At 35.5% G+C, this 20,414-nt stretch overlaps 1 protein-coding gene across 3 annotated transcripts in view; it reads left to right on the top strand.

The window, feature by feature from the left end:
- Window positions 1–20,414, top strand: part of LOC115218551 (myotubularin-related protein 6) — a 244,786-nt gene that overhangs the window by 15,135 nt on the left and 209,237 nt on the right. Inside the window, exon 1 of one of the 3 annotated variants that reach the window (XM_036508367.1) lies at window positions 4,598–5,007. The exons of 1 other annotated variant lie outside the window; for it this stretch is intronic. In XM_036508367.1, coding sequence (XP_036364260.1) covers window positions 4,954–5,007 — 54 coding nt within the window. In that variant the 5' untranslated portion in view covers window positions 4,598–4,953. Of the gene's footprint in view, window positions 1–4,597; window positions 5,008–20,414 lie in introns of those variants that run through there. One more of the 3 variants, XM_029788431.2, reaches the window with a different exon arrangement.

The raw sequence follows: 20,414 nt of genomic DNA, 5'->3' as shown, positions 1-20,414 counted from the left end.
AGCCCCCTCCCTTCCCACAATTTCCTGGCCTTGTGCCTATAGCAGAAAGTATTATTATTATCATTATTATTATTATTATTAAGGCAGTGAGCTGGCAGAATTGTTAGCACACCAGGTGAAATACTTAACGACATTTCACCTGTTGCTACATTCTGAGTTCAAATTCTGCTGAGGTTGACTTTGCTTTTCATCCTTTTGGGGTTGATAAATTAAGTACCAGTGAAACACTGGGGGTCAATGTAATTGACTTGTCCCCTCCCCCAGAATTTCAGACCTTGTGTCTGTGATAGAGAGGGTTATTATTATTGATATTGTTATTGTTTTCCATATTTTCTAACTGTATGAAAACACTGATCTGCTTCTAATACACCAGAGGATAATTCTAAAGACTTAATGGCATTTCAAGAGCACAGTAAAAGAGATTCTATGATGATAATAAACCAATAAACTAACGCATTCTTCCTGCTCTTCTTTCTACTTACTGCTGTCCTCCTCCTCACCATTTTTTCTTTAGAATGTCTCTTTGGAATTTACTCATCTTTTTTTCCTTTATTTATATTCCTCTATTTATGAGTTGTTATCATTGGATGGGTAGCAGAGAGGCATTTTCTCCAACTTTCACTCACTCATTTTATTTCCTTTGCTAACAAGATTTCTGTCTGTTTACATCAATATACATATTTTCTGTTAATGCCAATTCTCAAGCTATATGAGATGTTAATAGGCAATTACAGATAGGTATGGTATTTATCTTTAATGTACCATGATTGTATGCGTATGCGTATGCATGTGTGTGTGTAGCATTGTTATTTCATTTTTTATTTTTGTTATATAAATGGTATTTAGAATAGATGTAGAAATATATTGTATAAATAGAATGATTTAATAGTGCATAAATTTGATAAGAAATATTGATATATGAGTGTGTGTGGGTGTAAATTTATGTATACAAATATGTATATGTGCGTGTGTTAATATATGTATACATGTGTGTGTGTATGCATACAAGCACACTAATATGTTTGCGCATGTGTGTATGTGTGTGTGTGTGTATATGAATATATCTTTTTGGTAAGCAGATAAAGCTATAAATATTAGCATGTATTTGGTTAAAAAATTCCTTGGATCGAAAAAGTCAAAGGCTGGCGTTTATATGTAGGTATGTGTGTGTGTATGAGAGTGTGAATATATACACGTGTGTATATATGTATATAAATTATCAAGTCATGTTGCTGAGATTTTTTTTTTTTTTTGTGTGTGTGTATGTTTTCTACCTCAGATGCTGGAAAGAGAAGGCAATGACCCTGCTGGAAGAGGTCAAAACAAGAAAGTATTATGGAGATAAAATAGATAGATAAATGTAGGTAGGGAAAAGAGAGAATGAATGAGACAAAGAGAGAGAGAGAGAGAGAGAGAGATCAGTTAGCAGCTAGTGAGACAGGCAGTCAAATATTACTGAGAAGTGGAAAAGAGGAAGAGATTGATTGAATAAGAGAGTAGAAGTGGAAAGAAAAAAAGATTGAGCTTTTATTTCAGAAGAGGAATTTAGAAAGGTATGGATGAAATAATAGCTGTAGAGAGTGAGTGAATAATTTAGAGAGTTACATAGAAAGAAGGAGAAACTTGTGTATGTTATTAAAGTGTGTGTGAGGAAGGGAGAGAAAGAGAGAGAGAGCAATTATAACATGATATGAAACTTTATATTGCAGTACACAGTTCGTATAGAAAATGTGCAAGTTTGTTTTAAAATATATATATATATATATATATAATAATATGTTACAATTACTCAATAGTCAAGATAAAACTCTGAGTTTCAGATGCCGAAGTGGAAATCCACAACACCATCTCTTCGGTTATCTGATGAAGAGATGGTGTTGTGGATTTCCACTTCGGCATCTGAAACTCAGAGTTTTATCTTGACTATTGAGTAATTGTAACATATTATTTTATAGATAAATTTCCTCTATTTACATAATATTGAGGTCTCTTTCTTTCTTTTGTTATCTTACTGTTTTTACCAATATATATATATATATATATATATAAAATAAACTTTTTATTATAGGCACAAGTCCTAAAATTTTAAGGTAAGGATGTGGGTCAATTACATCAGCCTGAGTGTTCAACTGGTACTTAGTTTTTCGACCCTGAATGAATGAAAATGGAAGTCGATCTTGCTGGAATTTGATTTCAGTGTAAAGCCAGAAAAAATGACACTGCCTGGCATGCTAACACTTCTGCAAGCTTGCCATTTAATAATAATAATAATAATGATAATAACAATAATAATAATAATAATAATGATAATAATAATAATAATAATAATAATAATTTTCAGCTATAGACATGAGACCTGGAATTTTTGAGGAGGGGGCAAGTCAATTACATTGACCTCAGTCTCAACTGGTACTTTTTTTATTGACCCTGAAAGGGTGAAAAGCAAAGTCAACCCCAGTGGCATTTGAACTCAGAATGTAAATTTAAGAAAAATGCTGCTACATATTTTGCTCAGCATGCTAGTGACAACAACAATAAGAACAATAATAATAATATACTACAGAATAGAATATTTTATAAAAATCTAACTTACATTTTACACAGGAAATAATGACAAATAATTAAGAGTCAGTATTTTCTCCTTAATAAACAAATTAGGTTTCTGCAGTTGTTGTTTTGCCTCAACTGCTGTAGTCCTTATAAAGCAGAACCATGACTACAGATATTTCAACCTTAATGAGTCAGACCTTTTATATATATATATATATATATATAAAAATATATTCCATTGGATAAATCTGAGGGAAGGGATTGTGTCAACCGTAGCCTTGTCATGTCCTCTGAGAAGGATAATATCTACTTTGGTGATGTTCCTGTTAAAAGTCAACAACTGCAGGATGTAAAAAAAATGAAAATCATAGGCAGGGGGGGAATTTCAGACAGTCGACATCCTGAGGAGAAAAAACTGGGAATAGGGGTTAGTGTGGAGTTGGGGACTAGCAGTATAGGGCTGACAAAATGAGGAAAAATGAGTTGGAGGAAGTACCCGAGTTGAGATGGCATAAGACCAGTGAGCTCAGAGGAGCAAAGGCCATTCTTGTATAAGTAAAAAAGAGAGAAGAGGCAACATGTCTGTGGATAAGAGGTCGGAGTATCAGCTTCATGCTAATCAATCGGTTAGCCTTTCTTAAGTTTATCTTCTATGATTTCTTAATATGTAGCAGTGCCATCCCAGATGTAAGAGTACTACTCAGTTGTGGATCTCACTAATATTTGTAGCAGTTTTTGTTTAGGGCTAAAGTATTTTTCTTGGTCTGAAGAGGAAGGCCAGTCTTTGCTGTGTGGAGGTCATATTACATCCAGGATTACTTCAGTGTGTTTTAAGGTGCAGGTGTGGCTGTGTGATTAGGGGTTTGCTTCTCAACCAAGTAGTCTTGGGTTTAGTCTCACTGTTTGGCACCTTGGGCAGGCAACTTCTACTTTAGTTCCGGACCAACCAAATCCTTGTGAGTGGATTTGGCAGATGGAAAATGAAAGAAGCCCATTGTACATGCATGGGAGTTGGTGTCGCCTCGTCTTTACATTGTGAGACAGTTGTAAACAGGTATCATTATCGTGCAACCGTGGCCTTTGTCTTCAATCTCCCATGTAAAACATGTCTGGCCATGGGGAAATATTATTTTAGTTGGGAACAGGTGAGTGTTGGCAACCAGAAGGGCATCCAGCTGTAGAAAATCTGCCTTAGGAAAATCTGTCTGTCTCATGAGAGCCATAGAAAAGTGCACATTAAAATGATGATGAGGTTAATGATAATGTTGTGTATAGTTTGAGGGATATTTGGCTACTATTTTCAGCAGATTGAGAAATCAAGCAATGACTCTCTCTTTGGGATCCTCATCTCCTAGTTATGTAAGTAGTGGTTAGGTGAATTTGTAACTCAGCTGGTATCTTTAGTTGATGCCAGTCACCTGTTTGTTGTATGCCTAAGATAAGATAGAAGAAAAAAAAAGGGGGAACTGTACCTTTTAGAAAAATGATTATAAACATCCCCTTTTTTAGATAATTTTCAACACCACTAGGTGGGTGTGGAAGCCAACAAACTCATTTTAAATTGTCAATATAACATTTAAGTTTTAAACATTCAGTGTTTTGTTTGTTTTGTTTTGTCCCAAAGCTGGCTGTTATCAGTAAATCTTGTGGAGAGTAATCTAAGCAGGATGATGTTTAGGAGAGGGAAGGAAGGCCAGTGGCTGTAGTAGCAATTTTTACGAGTAACAACAACAACAACAACAGCAGCAATAGTAACAGTAGCAGCAGCATCAACATAAACAACAATAGTAGTTTTAGTAGTATTAGTGACAGGGAGAGAAAAACGAGGGGGTGGGTGGGGTTTGGCTGGGGAAGAAGGTAGTGGATCAATAAAGAGTTGCGAGTGAGAGAGACATCGTACTTTTTTTTTTTTTTGCCTAGCAGTAGTAACCTTGTGGATGCTAATGTATCAGTCATACTGTGAGAGTTTGCAACCGCCACTTCTGTAGCTCCTGTTGATAGTTCTTCAACAACATCAAAATTAGCATCAACAGCAATCGCAGCAGCCACAGTCAGTAGCAGCAGCTGCAGCAGCAACAACACTGGCAGCAACGGCTGCAGCAGCAGCAACAGTGAAAGACAGTCATGTGTAAGCATCTCTGTTGTCGGAGACTTGTTACTGTTGTGGAGTTAAGCTGATCGACACGATAAAGGTGTGCTGAGGTGTGTGGCAAAGTTTGATTTCACCACCAGCACCGCCGTTGGAGGGGTTTAGGGGGTTATTAGCTGCCACTTCTGTTGTTCCTGTTCTTGTTGTTGTTATTGTTGTTGGTGGTGGCCTATAGGGTTTCCTACTTTCACTCTTCTCACTTGTGGATGTCTTTGATTATTATTCATCTTTGGTCATCTCTCACATAATAAGTGATGGGGAATATCCTGGAGATCGATGGGCTCCCAGACCAGCTCATCAGATTACAGGTAAGCTCTCATATATTCGCAAACACACACACACACACACACACACATGTATAATATACTTTCAGAGAACTTAAGTCCTTTATAGTGTTGATATTTCTCTCTCCTTCTCTCTCTAGATTTTCCTCTCCATCCACTTTTATAATGCTCTATTGTTTATGCTCCAATTAAGTTATGTTACCTTCTATAGAAAGAACATGAATTTTGTCAGGTGAAAAATGAGAAGAAAGGGCTCAGATATTTAAATTTTATTTCTCTTCTTGTTTCCTATCTAGCTATCTACCCCACTCCTGTCCGCCCCCTCTCTCTCTGTATATATTCAACTGTCTATCTATCTATCTATCTATCTATCTATCTATCTATCTATCTATCTCTCCATCTATCTATCTCTCCATCTATCTATCTATCTACCTATCTACCTATCTATCTATCTATCTATCTATCTATCTATCTATCTATCTATCTGTCTGTCTAGCTATCTGTCTATCTATCTGGCTGTCTATCTGCATATCAAAATATCTATCTGTCTGTCTATCTATCTATTTATCTATCTATTTATCTATCTATCTATCTATCTATCTATCTATATCTATCTATCTATCTATCTATCTATCTATCTATCTTTATCTATCTCTATCTATCTATCTATATCTATCTATCAATCTATCTATATCTATCTATCTATCTATCAATCTATCTATATCTATCTATCTATCTATCTATATCTATCTATCTGTCTATCTATCTATCTATCTATCTATCTATCTATCTATCTATCTATCTATCATATCGCCCCCATCCCCTTTACAACACATGTAGCATTTCTATAGTTTAAAGTTGTAATCATGTGAGACAAGAAGGCTGGGAGAGAAAAACCTTACTAAGATCCTTGTTAGTGGTGTCCTCAGCATAGGTTTCTTTTCCCATTTGTTATTCTTGTAGTCGGAGAATGGCAGAATGGTCAAGACAGTACAGCCCTGGACTAAATGCATTACAATATATGCTGGAGTCATCTTTGCTTTTTATTCTTTTGAATTTGGATAAAATAAGTATCAGTAATATACTAAATGATCTCATCCCTATAAAAAAAAACCCAAAAAACCCTCCAAAATTTGATTTTGTGATGAGTTAAAAGAAATACTTTTCTTGGGTGCATTTACAGATGACAGAGAGTTGAGTGCAGATCCAAATATTTTCTTGTAGTTTTTCCTATTTATTTTTCTTGTTTCTGGGTTCAGCATCTGCCTTTCATTTCCCTGAAGTCAGTAGGAAAAATAATTATGATGAAATTTGGTTAATTTAAAGTGATTTAAATTAAAACCTTTCATCAAAATTTCATGTTAATTTATGTTCCAAACACCAGCTTAATAACAACAGTTATTTTACTAAATACTTCATTAATTTCAAAATTAATTAAAAAAAAAAACCCAGCTGTATCTTTTATAGAAATATGATAACAAAAGGGTTTTTAATTGACAATGCTTCCTCTCTGACTAAAATTTGGCATTGTAATTGGCCCAAGAGAAATCATTATTTTAATGAGTGTGGGGTGTGGTAGTAGAGAAATGAGAGCATTGGAGTGGATAACTTTAGTTTTACTCAATATATTATTTAATATCTGTATATAAGTTCAAGTCCTACTAGAGTTGCTTCATACACTTCAGACTACTAGGGTTTTTATATCTGAAGCACTAGTTGTAATATTTGAATTCAACTGATTAGGTCTGTATTTGTGTATCTAATTATTATCATTAGTATTACAGTGGGCAATACATGGCACTACAATTCATGGAACCTTCACCAAATTTAGTTTTTCAACTGGATCCACATTTCTCAAATCAGTAATATCTTTGGGCAGTACATGAATGCCATAACATAGCATTTCTCTCACTTATTTTTTATCATGACTTCATAAGAAATTATCAGTGTTATTACAAATATTGATGATACTTGTAAATTACTGTGGTGCTTAGATTTATTTGAACCATAAATGGGGTTGTTATATATCAATCATAATAATTAGTAATAATTATTATTAGTAGTTAAGTATTAATTACTATTGAATAGATATTAATTATTATTACTAATAAGCCAATTAATGGTTGATGCTGGACATAAAACTGTAGTAATTTTCACCATGTTTCTGTCAGTAAAATTAGTACAAGTCAAGAATTAGAGTTGATATATTGAACCGTATTTCTCCTCCCAACCTTGTTTAACATTCAGGTACCAAAGCTTATAATTTGCGGAAAGAGACCCTGTGATACCTCTGATAACAGGTTGCTATCTGCTCTCACAGAATCAACCAGAGCAAATAAGACCGAGAGCTCTAAGAAGTAAAATAAGCAATAATAATTCTTTCTATTATAGGCACAAGGCCTGGAATTTTTGAAGTAGGGCTAGTCAGTTACTTTGAGCCCAGTACTCAACTGGTACTTATTTCATCGAACCCAAACAGATGAAAGGCAATGTTGACCTTAGTAGAATTTGAACAAAGAATGTGGACAGAAAAGATACTGCTAAGCATTTTGCCTGGCATGCTAACAATTTTCCTAGCTTACTACTATAATAATAATAATAATAATTAATCCTTTCTACTATAGGTACAAGGTCTCAAATTTAGGGGAAGGGATTAAGTCGATTACATTGACCCCAGTACGCAACTGGTACTTAATTTATCGATCCCGAAATGATGAAAGATAAAGTCGATCACGGCGGAATTTGAACTCAGAATATAGCAACGGGTGAAATAGTGCTAAGCATTTTGTCCAGCATGCTAATGATTCTGCCAGCTCGCTATCCTAATAATAATAATAATTCTTTTTAGGAACAGTGGATCTTTTCTACCCAAAAAGGTTTTTCAAGCCACTACTTATTTTCTATTAATGGAATTTGTATCTTTGTGGTACCAGTGCCGGTGGCACAACAAACACCATCCGATCGTGGCCGTCCGCCAGCCTCATCTGGCACCTGTGTCGGTGGCACATAAAAACACCATCCGAGCGTGGCCGTCTGCCAGCCTCGTCTGGCACCTGTGTCGGTGGCACATAAAAACACCATCCGAGCGTGGCCGTTCGCCAGCCTCGTCTGGCACCTGTGTCGGTGGCACATAAAATCACCCACTACACTCTCGGAGTGGTTGGCGTTAGGAAGGGCATCCAGCTGTAGAAACACTGCCAGATCTGACTGGCCTGGTGCAGCCTTCGGGCTCCCCAGTCCCCAGTTGAACCGTCCAACCCATGCTAGCATGGAAAACGGACGCTAAATGATGATGATGATGATGATGATGACCCTAAAAAGATGAAAAGCAAAGTCAACCTTGATATAATAGTAATAATGGTTTCAAATTTTGGCCCAAGGCCAGCAATTTTAGGGGAAGGTGTAAATTAATTGTATCGACCCCAATGCTCAACTGGTGCCCCTTTTATCAACTTTCAATGGATGAATGGACAAAGTCAACCATGATGGAATTTGGACTCAGAATATAGAGAGTCAGAAGAAATCACCAATGCACAAGTGATTCCGCAAGCTTGCCATCTTAATAGTAATAATGATAATGCAATGAGTTGGCAGAAGTGTTAGAATGTTAGAAAAATTGCTTTGCAATTGTTCTTATGGCTCTCTAAGTTCTGAGTTCAAATCCCACCAACATCAACTTTATGTTTCATCCCTCTGATATCCTCAAAAACTCCTGACTATATGTTTATGCTATAAATAAAATTGGTTCCAAATTTTGGCACAAGGCCAATAATTACAGGGAAAGGGATAAGTCAGTTATTTTATCAACCCTGAAAGGATGAAAGGCAAAGTTGACCTTGGAAGAATTTGAACTCAGAACGTAAAGGCAGACGAAATGCCACTAAGCATTTTTCCTGGAGTGCTAATGATTCTGCCATCTCTCCACCTTATATGTTATAAATAGTATTCATAATAATTATCAAAATTATTATTATTACTTTTGGTGAGTGGGAATTATTGGTACTATAGAGTATTGGACTAAATACAAACATAATCTAGTGGTTAAGGTGTTGCACATATGATTGCAAGATTGTGGTTTCAATTCCCACACTGGCTGTACATTGTGTTTTGAGCAAAACGCTCCATTTCATGTTCTTCCAGTCCCACTCAAATGTGAATGGGTAACCATTCAGTGGATTAGCATACAAGGGCAAGATGGTGACTCAGGTCTTGCAAGCCATTTTTTTTAATTCAGTGATTGAAAGGATGGATAGTACAACATATACTGTGACTCCCAAATGGTCAAGATTACGGAAGAAAAACAAAATTGTTTTCTCTGCTAAAGCAACAGTTAGCCTTGCAGGCAAGCATGACAGTCATGGGACCCTTTCTGAGGTAGTGTTTTACAGTGGATGTCCTTCTTGATGTTAACCCTTTTAGTTACATCTTATGACATATAGGGATACAAAATACTGATTCTAAAGGAGGATATACAATATTTTTGTTTAAATATGTGTTTACTTTGCACCTCTTAACAGCTTCACTTTGTTTATCATCCCACGGGAATCATCAAAAATAAGTCTTAGTTAATACTATCAATAAATTAATAATTAATAAATTGCTAGTAAGTTCGTACTGCAACAGTTTAGTTGATTGGTACTTGGTCCTGGATATCAAAAAATAATTAATTTTAGTTCTTTAGATTCTTAGTTCAAATCTTACTTGGGTCAACTTCGCTTTTTATCTTTATTTTTTTATTTGTTTACATGTGCCATAGGACCCATAAGGCTGCTTGCCTGGTTTCCATAGCATATAAATGATTGCGATTACAACAGTTCCCTAAATGTTTGAAGCCAGCAATTTTGAGGAGAGGGGATAAGTTGATTATATTGACTACAGTACTTGCTGGTACTTTATTTTATCAACCCCGAAGAGATGAAAGGCAGAGTTGACTTTGGTGAGATTTGAACTCAGAACATAACGGGCTGGAAGAAATGCTACTAAACATTTTACCCAAGGTGGTAACAATTTTGCCAGCTTGCTACCTTGTGTTTTTTCTTCTTTTTTTTGCCTTTCTAGCATCAATAGAATAAGTAAGAGTTGAGTATTAGAGTTGATCTAATTAATTGATTGTGTATATTCCCTAAATTTGAGATCTTGTGCCTATGATGAAAAAAATCAAATGTTACCATTGTTGTTACTATTAATCATTTGGTATCACTTCTGTAACTCTCCTAAAAGTTAACAAGAAACAAGCATTCATAGATTGCTGTGTAGCAGAGCTTAGGAAAGTATTTATTTTATCTGAAAGGCTCTCTTCTTACAAAGAGAAGAAGAAAGGAGTGAATGTGTGTGTATCTTATAGAGGACGAGTGAGAGAGAATTAGTGAGTTTGTTTTCCAGAGAGAGAGAGTGAATGTTTGTGTATGTGTCTTCCACTTCAGTTCCTGTGTTTTAGTCATGAGTTTTCCGTTATTGTTTAGCTTCTTCGTTTTATGTTTAGAGAACCACTGTCTTTAGGTGTGTAGATGTGGGGTGGGCATTTTGGAGCTGATGAATTATTTAAATACAGATTTTTTTTTCCCTCATTTTATTCTTTTCAAGAAAAATTCTTCTGTAAAGGCTTTTGAAATTTTTTTTGTCTTTTCTGGGTTTCTTTTTTATTGATAAATCATATATGATATATATATATATATATATACAGAAAGATAGATAAATAGGTAGATAAATAGATTGATAGATAGATAGATAAATTTGTTGATAGTGAGGAAGATAGAGATAAACATTATGGTGAATCATAGGAGCAATACTTTGTTTATAATAATAAAAAAAAAGTGCCTGTTTTTATTCAATCAGGTTTATATTTTCTTTTTTTTGTTGTTGTTGGTTGCTCTTTAGACACTCATATACTAACATGTCCCACTAGTAGCCACTTACACAGACACACTGTTATTCAAATACACACACATATACACAACTCTTCGGTACATATGCACTACGTATGCATTTACATAGATGTATGCTAATAGCAACATATCTATGTGCATGTCCTTGCTTGTGTGCACTCTTACATATATCTGTCTCTGTATACATATATCTGCCTCTATACTTGTACATATATTGATCACACACACACACCTGTATGCAACAGTAGAATATCTACAGTGGTTCTCAACTGGGGCCCATATAAGATTTTTCCTAAATTTATGTGCATTAAATTGGTTATACTTATCCAACACACAAAATATGTTTAACAATTTTTTTTTATACAATTCTTAATAATATTTAATTATAAAAATACAATAGGATCTTAAACACATTGAATGGCTTTGAGGGTCCACCTGAGTAAAGCAGGAATCAGCGGGTTCCGCAAGAAAAAGAGGGTTGAGAACTACATTCTATTTCTTATGACTAATTCATTTACTCCATTATTGTGTCCATTCTTATGACCTTGTAGTCAAGAGTTTATTACCTGTTGATGGATACTTCTGACCATAAAAGACTAAACATTTATCTCTCTCTCTGTTGCATTAACTCATAGAATACATGTATTCTACAGATACATCGATGATAGAATTGGTAGAGCACCAAACGTAATGTCTTGGGATATTTGGTATACTCTTTGCCTCCTCTTTATGTTTGTAATTTCACAAATTCTACCTTAGCTGTTGACTTTGCCTTTCATCTCTGATATTGATAGAACGAGAAAAAAAAGTGATAGTAAGTACCACAGTTAGGAAATGATGAACAGTTATATCTTTAAATGCTGTGCTCAAGCATGGCCACAGTCTAATAACTGAAACTAATAGAATAATGAAAGAATATACATTTACATATGCAATCTCTCTCTCTCTCTCACACCCACACACTGTACTGAATTTTGAAGGGGATGTACTTGGCTATCTGTTTATGGCCATATAAAACAAGTTTTTGAGGAAATATATTTGTGTGTATGTATATGTGCATACATACATGCGTATGTGTGTGTGTGTGTATATCTAGCCATCCCACAGCTTTTGACCTATTCAGTCCAAGGGAATATTAACCCATTATTTACATGTTACTATATATAACTTTATCTACTTCAAGTGCCACCATTATAAACAATTTCTGTCTATTTATCAATCCATCTATCTATCTATCTATCTATCTATCTATCTATCTATACTCATACATGCCCACACATACATACATATACATACATACACTCATATAAATGTCTGTATAAACACACACACACACATATAATCACAGATATAAATGCTTTTCTAGAAATGTACCTGTGTGTGTTTGTAAATGTATACACACCTACATGTACTTGCACATATTAGAACAGGCCATTGGTTTGGAGAGAGACGTATGTTAGTACACATACATTCATTCATACATATATTTTGAACTGAGATGCATGCATGTACATACATGTATATGTACACACGTTTGTGCTAGATTTTGTTCTGTTTAGATCAAAATATTTTATTATATCTTAATCTATATTGTCATTATTATTATTATTATTATTATTATTATTATTATTATTATAATTATTTAATTGTTATTTCTTTTTACACTACTGAATTATTTATGGACATTAAATAATGATAATGATGGTAACTAACACGACTGGTAGTGGTGGTGGTGGTGGTAGTCGTCATTGTAGGTAAGTAGAAAGTGATAGAAGTAGTTATGGTGCTGGTAGTGACAGTGGTAGTGGCAGGACCACTAGTGGTGATGGTAGTAGTAACAGTAGTGGCTTTAATAAAGATAATGCAAGGATAACGGGATAACAGTTAATAGATGCCAAATGGCTCGTTAGAAGATTAAACATACATTTGCAATGATTTCTTAATTAGGCAGAAATCTTTGAGTAATTATAATTAAGGTCTTGTGCAAAAATATAGGTGACATTTTACCTAATGAGCTTCTTATTAACCAAGGCTTTTCTTTTTTGCATTTTACTCCCTTTTTTCCTTATTTAAAAAAAATTTCTTCATATGGTTTTTATTCATTCTTTTAAAAACCAGTTAGAACTTGTGTTGGTTTTTGGTGATTGTATTAACTCCAGTGTTTCAATCAACCATATCTCATATTCTAGATGTTTTACATTTAAACTGGCTAGATCCAGCCTATCACATCTATCTCTCAGTGTCATTCTAATAATAAACCATCATAATCAAAATCTCAAGGCCATGAGATAATGCTTGATTACTTCAAAACAATATGAATAAATAAGAATTACATTTGACAGAGTAATCTGAATGCTAAAGACTTAAAGTATAAAGTGGCTAAGAATTCTACCAACGCTTGTAACCTAAACTTAACCCCCAACTAAAATCAGTGACAAGGCTGGTTCTTTGAATTACAAGTACATTCCAACCACCAACCCTTTCGCACAGTTTCTGATTATCAAATTTCACTCACAGAGCCTTGGGTCAACACAAGGGTATCGTAGAAGATACTTGCCCAAGGTGTTGCACAGTGGGATCAAAACCAGGATTTTATGATTGCAAAGTAAACTTCTTAACCTGTACACTTTCCTCATTTATATATATATCATCATCATCATCATCATCGTTTAGCGTTCGTTTTCCATGCTAGCATGGGTTGGACGGTTCTACTGGGGTCTGTGAAGCCAGAAGGCTTCATTAGGCCCAGTCAAATCTGGCTGTGTTTCTACGGCTGGATGCCCTTCCTAACGCCAACCACTCCGTGAGTGTAGTGGGTGCTTTTTACGTGCCACCCGCACAGGTGCCAGACAGAGCTGGCAAACAGCCACGAACGGATGGTGCTTTTTATGTGCCACCGGCACGAGGGCCAGGCGAGGCTGGCAATGGACACGAATGGATGGTGCTTTTTACGTGCCATCGGCACGAGGCCAGTCGGGGCGGTGCTGGCAACGGTATATATATATTGGCCTGCTCGCTTAGTTAGCCAGCAGGGTGGCATCATTTGAAGGCTAAAAAACAATGCAAAGCTCATTGTGACCAGCAATGTGTAGCAACATCTGATAGCCTAGTTAGTCATGGTGATCATGGTGATATATATATATATATATATAGCCAAAATTGCAAGGATAATCCGGTTCTTGACTGAAGATTGAAGGCTTCGAATGTCCCGTCTGTGTTTTTAGTATCGTCTCCTAAATGTTTTACATTCTTGTCCCAGTTTATATTTTTTTACATTTACACACACATATATATATATATATATTTATATATATATATATATATATATATATATATATATATATATATTTAGTGGAGAAATTGTACAAAATGTATAAATGGATGATGAGTGAAGCACCGGCACAGTTTCGATTACCTGTTGTTATCCATAGATTAACTGCAGGAACTTCGTTAGTGGCAGTTGGGGTAACAGTATTAATAAAATAGGAGAGGGAATGTGTAATAGACTTTATTGGGTCCAACACATGTTTCGACCTGTTTTATTAATACTATATATATGCACATACATATATGCAAGTGTGTGTGTGTGTGGTTAAGAAGTTTCAGGTTCAGTTCAACTGCATGGTATTGTGGGCAAGTGTCTTCTACTATAGCTCCAGGTCAACCACAGTCTTGTGAATGACTTCGGTTGGAATGACTGTGGTTGACTTTGGATACTTGAAGCCTGTTATATATATATATATATATATATATATTTGTGCTTTTCTCGGACTAGTCTTTTCCTTCTCTCTGAACTTTTTTCCTCTTTCTGACAGAGAGTCATGCTCGAAACGCCACACCCCTTTTTTTTTCTATCTTAAACTTTCTCTGAGTGTTGACCTGATATATTCACTGGGTATGTCCTTTTAACTTTTGTTGTTTTTCCTGTTTTTGTTTTGCCTACATACATAGATATGTGGAGGCATGTGGCTTAGTGGTTAGGGTGTCAGCATCATGATCGTAAGATTGTGGTTTTGATTCCTGGACCGGGTGACGCATTGTGTTCTTGAGCAAAACACTTCATTTCTCATTGCTCCAGTCCACTCAGCTGGCAAAAGTGAGTAACACTGCGATGGACTGGCATCATTGAAACTGGGAAACCGGCCCATGAGCCTGGTTAGGCTTTAAAAGGATGCAAAAAAAAAATATACATATATATGTGTGTGTATATGTATAGATGTATCAATCTCTTTCTCTCTCTCTCTCTCTGTGTTTGTCTTGACATTGCATCATTGTAGCAAATGAATGTCATTCATTTCCAATATTCTGCAAAAACATGTCTGGCCATAGGGAAATATCTTTACCCAAACTTCACATTTTCCTTCACCTCCTCAATTTCGTTGTTCCTCCCTATCACTATTTAAGCCTTGTTGCTATGTTTTTTTAGACCACATGCATCTTGTTCTCATGTGATATATTTTGAGGTCTACTGCTAAACTCTGCATGTCCAGTTCTGTCAGCATAGTTTACAACTTATCTGTGGTTCCTGCAATGGGCTTGATACCATCTGTGAATTGGAAGTGTGTTAGTAGCTTTCTATGGATGTTGACATTGCCTTTCCAATCAATTTTGACTGGATGTTTGATGACTGAAATTCGATTTTCAAATACGAAATTCAGTTGCTTGGCTTTTGGTGCACTCTGTGTGTGTGTGTCTCTATCTATCTATACACACACACACACGCACATCCCACTTACATCCTCATACACACGCGCACACACACATGCACACACACATATATATTGGATTAAAATTATATGGAAAAAGAGGTATCAAATTGTAGACAGTTAATGTATATTCTTTGCTTTCTATATTTTCCAATGCCAAAATGTTAAAAGTTTCCAGTCTAAGACAAGTTTCCTTGCAAAATAACACTGTTGTTGAGTTGTTTATTTACTTGTGGTTGTTTCCTAATCTTCTCAATCTGTGTATGTGCTATAAGTCACTGATTTTCATTGGATTTGTCAAACCACCACCGCTTTCCTCTCGTTACTTCTTGGTCGTAAGCCTATTAGGATGAAACTCTAAAGACTTTGCCTCCTCGCATGTTACACTCTACCTTCTTGGTGCTAAAGCTCATTAGATCTAACAGTAAGTAAAACCTAGAAATGCATAAACATCTCACTGTTTGATATATTAATCCTATAAAATCTGAAAAGTCTAAAGATGGTGATGATGGATAGTTTTTCCTGTTAATATATTCACCAATTGAGCAATGTTGTTATGTGTTAACCATGTGGCAGACAATCGTGTCTGTATGTCTACATCATGAATGGTTAATGTTTTGTCAAATCCTGCCCAGGGCTACATTGCTTTTCGGCCTTACAGGGTTGATAAAATAAAGTGCCAGTCAAAAACTGGGATTTATGGTAATGACTTACTCACCCCACACACATACACTTCTCCTCAAAACTGCTGACTTGGTGCTTCAATCTGAAACAGTCATTTTGTCTTGGCACACCCTATTTCCAAATACTACAGAATATCAAATATAAAAGCTCTCTCTCTCTCTTATGCACACACACACACACGTGTGTATATGTATATAAATATATACATTCATGTATTATGCCATCTAATATGATTATAATCAGACATTGCTTGTATTTTTGTCCATTATAGTTAACAATCGCACTTTGGTGTTCACACATACTCGCACTCACATACTTACTTACATGCTGAAATACACTCTTGTTCATGTACATGCACACACACAGAGTCATGCTCACAGACACTTACTCCAACCTATACCACAATAGAAACAGCTTTTGATACTAAACAAGGCAAAAGTTCAACATACACTGGACCACTGGAGTAATTCTCCTATATCCATAGAAGCACTCCTTGGAGTATTACTCATGCATCTGTAGCAGTACTCCTTGGTGTATTACTCATACAGCTGTGGTAGTACTCCCACAACACACATTCTGGATCACATCATAAACAAAACATGTCTCTCCACCTAAAAAGTAAAGCCTTACTCACAATAATGCTTTTAATCTCACCCATTATTAATCTTTACTCTCTCTGTAGTGCCTGCTACTGCTCCTACTATAGCTACTACTACATTTACTTCTCTGAACTTGCTGGACTGTATTTACCATCACTTACTAAATCTATTTGTATTACCATCTGTCTCCTTCTTTTAATCCAGCTGTGTTTTATCTACTTAACTCAGAACTAACCAATAATAAATCTCAGAGCGAGTTATAAACAGTAGCTACAACACATTGTGACGTATATTTGCCATTTAAATATGGCTAACCCCTAAGGGTGGATGCTACTGTAGTTTGTAGCCCCAGGAGGACACCTCCTCCAGCTGGCTATAGACACACAGAAAGTGTGTCTATAGCCAGCAAACCATTTTCTCAAAACTCTCTCTCTCAAGACTTGCATTCCTTGAAACTCTTTCTCTCTCTCCTAGTATATATTTTGGTCTTAGGAGGAAAAATTTCAGGTTTCTTTACATTAATCATATTTATCTGACTTAACTAAGTTATAGTCTATAGACACTGTTTTCCTCTACATTGGCTCAGAGTACAACTATGGACACTGCCTTTCATCACCTTGCTGGAGAATCTTGGTAAAATTTTGTTCATCAGGCAAAACTGCAGGTGTGGCTGTATGATTAAGAAATTTGCTTCCCAACCACATTGCTTTGATTTCAGTCCCATTGTGTGGCACCTTGGACAAGTCTTTTTTTACTATAGCCCTGGACTGATCAAAGTTGATTTAGTAGATAGAAGCTGAAAGATGTCCGTCATATGTGTGCAAGTAATTCTGTATTTTTGTAATTTTTAAAATTTATACTTTATTCTGGAAGCTGTATTTTTTTTATTAAAATTTGTGAGAAACAATTTTTCATTCACCTGATAGCATATATAATGTAGCTAAGAAATAGTGGTAGTTTGAATAAAATTTAATTACAAGAAAAATATTGGGTCCATTGGACCAAGTTGGTGATTAGTGACATACATTTTCTCTGGTAGACCAAGGGTTAAAGTAAACATAGCATGGAAGTGAAAGCAAAATGATAGATTGGTTAAAAGAGCTGTTGGGATAATTGAAATAATTTTAACAGCATGCAGGCTGTGATTTAAATGTTCTATCTAGTCTTTTGCTGTGAGCTCTATTGGAAAAAAGGACAAAAAATGAAAAAAAGAAAGCAATTATGTAAAGAATTATATTATCTGTTATCGTAATCCTTTTGATACCAAGCTATCTAAAAATCCCTCTGGTTCTGTGATAGAAAACTTCTTGTAATAAGGTGTCTATATTTAAGCCTTCTGTTTTCAAACACCAAATTGGTAATTGAAAATGTTATTTCGCTAAATTCCATCAAATTCTTCATTATTTTAAAAATTAATTGGAATTCGTAGTTCGTGTATCACTAGAATTATAGTAGCAAAATTGTTAAAGAGTTGATCAACTTCACTGTTGGTTTGATTTGAAGGAGAACAAAAATTGATTTTTTGTTTTCATTCAGGCTTTCATACATTTATTCAATCATCCATTATTTATCTTAAAGTATGAGATAATTTGGTTTCTCTGTCAGAAAGCCTTTAGTTGTCTCTGTATTTTCTAAATTGTTTAATGCTCCTGAAACAAACAAAAAAAAATAGAGGAAAGATATTGTTATGCCCTGAACAAGGCATTGATATTCTCTAAGAACAATTAGCTGGAGTGAGAGTGAGACCAGTTCATCATCATCGTCATCATCATCATCATTAACAGTCTCACTCTCACTCCAGCTAATTGTTCTTAGAGAACTTCAATGCCTTGCTTGAGATATAACAATATCTTTCATCTATTATTTTTTTATTTGTTTCAGTCATTGGACTGTGCCCATGCTGGGGCACCTCTTTGATGAGTTTTGGCCAAATGAATTGACCCTATTGCTTAATTTTTTTTTTTTAACTGGACTCTTATGTCAAACTGCTAAGTTACAGGGACATAAGCAGATCAACACAGTTGTCAAGCAGTAGTAGGGGACAAACGAACACACACACACACCACACACACACACACACCTGCTAAAACACTGCCTGAAGTATCTAGTTGGAAAGATTAAGCAAAACCAGTAAATTAATATACTGTATTCTTTAATTGTTTTTTTTTTTAATTGTTTATACAAAGGTTGAATATTAGGTAAGGCATGTTTTGTTTTTGATAACTGATTTTCATTAAAAGAGTGTTTTTATCTGTAAATCCTTACAAAGGAGAGAACCTAAGGCTTTTTTAAAATATAAGGCAGGCGGTTTTTCTTTTTTTGGGGGGGGGGGGTTATTTTTTGTTTTTCATAAATGAGGTGAAACAACTTTACCTTATACTGTTTCATCAATATCTAATTATTCCTTCATGACATGAGCTTCTGCTGTAATCCATTTACTTAATTAGAATAACAAATCAACTTCTAAGCTACCACTGAAGACACAAGGATTAGTAGTTTTAGTCCCATGTTAATCCTAATTGAGTGGACCTATGATCAAAGGCAGTCTAGCCATGTTAGTCTTGTCCTTTCAGAAACAGCTTAGACTATTTTTCTAGTCTTTCTTTCTTTCTTTTAAGATGGATGAGTGTGATTCAAGATTTGGCTGCTATTTCTAGCAGATTAAATATCCGTGTAGAAACTCTCTTGTTGGCTCAGCAAAGTTTAGTTTGTGTAAATACTGTAAATTCACTGCAGTGATCCAAAGAGCAAGTAGCGTATCTATCAGTGCACAACTTATTCATATTTTATCACAGACATTTGGTTATGTATGTGTGTTTTGTGTGTATCCAAGTCTTGGCATCACCTGATGATTGTAAACAAGCATCACTGTTATACAAGCAGTGTCACTTGTTTCCAGTTTTCTGTGGAAAACATGTCTGGCCATGGGGAAATATTATCATGCATGGAAACAGGTGAGGGTTGGTGGCAGAAAGGGCATCCAGTCCTAGACACTTGCCCAAAGTACCACACAGTGGGACTGAACCCGGAACCATGTGGTTGGTAAGCAAGCTACTTACCACACAACCACTCCTATAAGTTTTTTTTTATTTTGTTATTGCTGTGAGTGTGTGTGTGTATGCATACCCAAATCATGGTTCTGGTAGTAGTGTGTTGTTAGGCACTCTTATGTGTGTGTGTGTTTTGTGTGTGTGTGTGCGTGTGTGTGCATGACAGTTACAACTATAGTGTTCCAGTTGATCTGATCAACAGAGCATCTTGCTTGTGAAATTAAGATGCAAGTGGCTGACCTCTCCACAAACATGGGTAGCCTTAACGTAGTTCTTAGGGAGATTCAGTGTGACACAGAATGACCCTTTGAAATATAGATACTTCTCATTTTTGCCAGCTGAGTAGACCGGAACAATGTGAAATAAAATGTCTTGCTCAAGGACACAGTGCACCGTTGGGTATCAAACTCACTGCCTTATTGATCAAGAGCTGGATACACCTAACCACTAAGCCATGTGCCTTCACTGTGTGCATGCATATACATGTGTGGACGTGTCAAAAATGAT

This window comes from Octopus sinensis, linkage group LG13 (assembly GCF_006345805.1).
Source record: "Octopus sinensis linkage group LG13, ASM634580v1, whole genome shotgun sequence".
Taxonomy (NCBI): Eukaryota; Metazoa; Mollusca; class Cephalopoda; order Octopoda; family Octopodidae; genus Octopus; species Octopus sinensis.
Note: the sequence above shows the minus strand (reverse complement) of the source record. Positions and strands in the feature narration are given on the sequence as shown.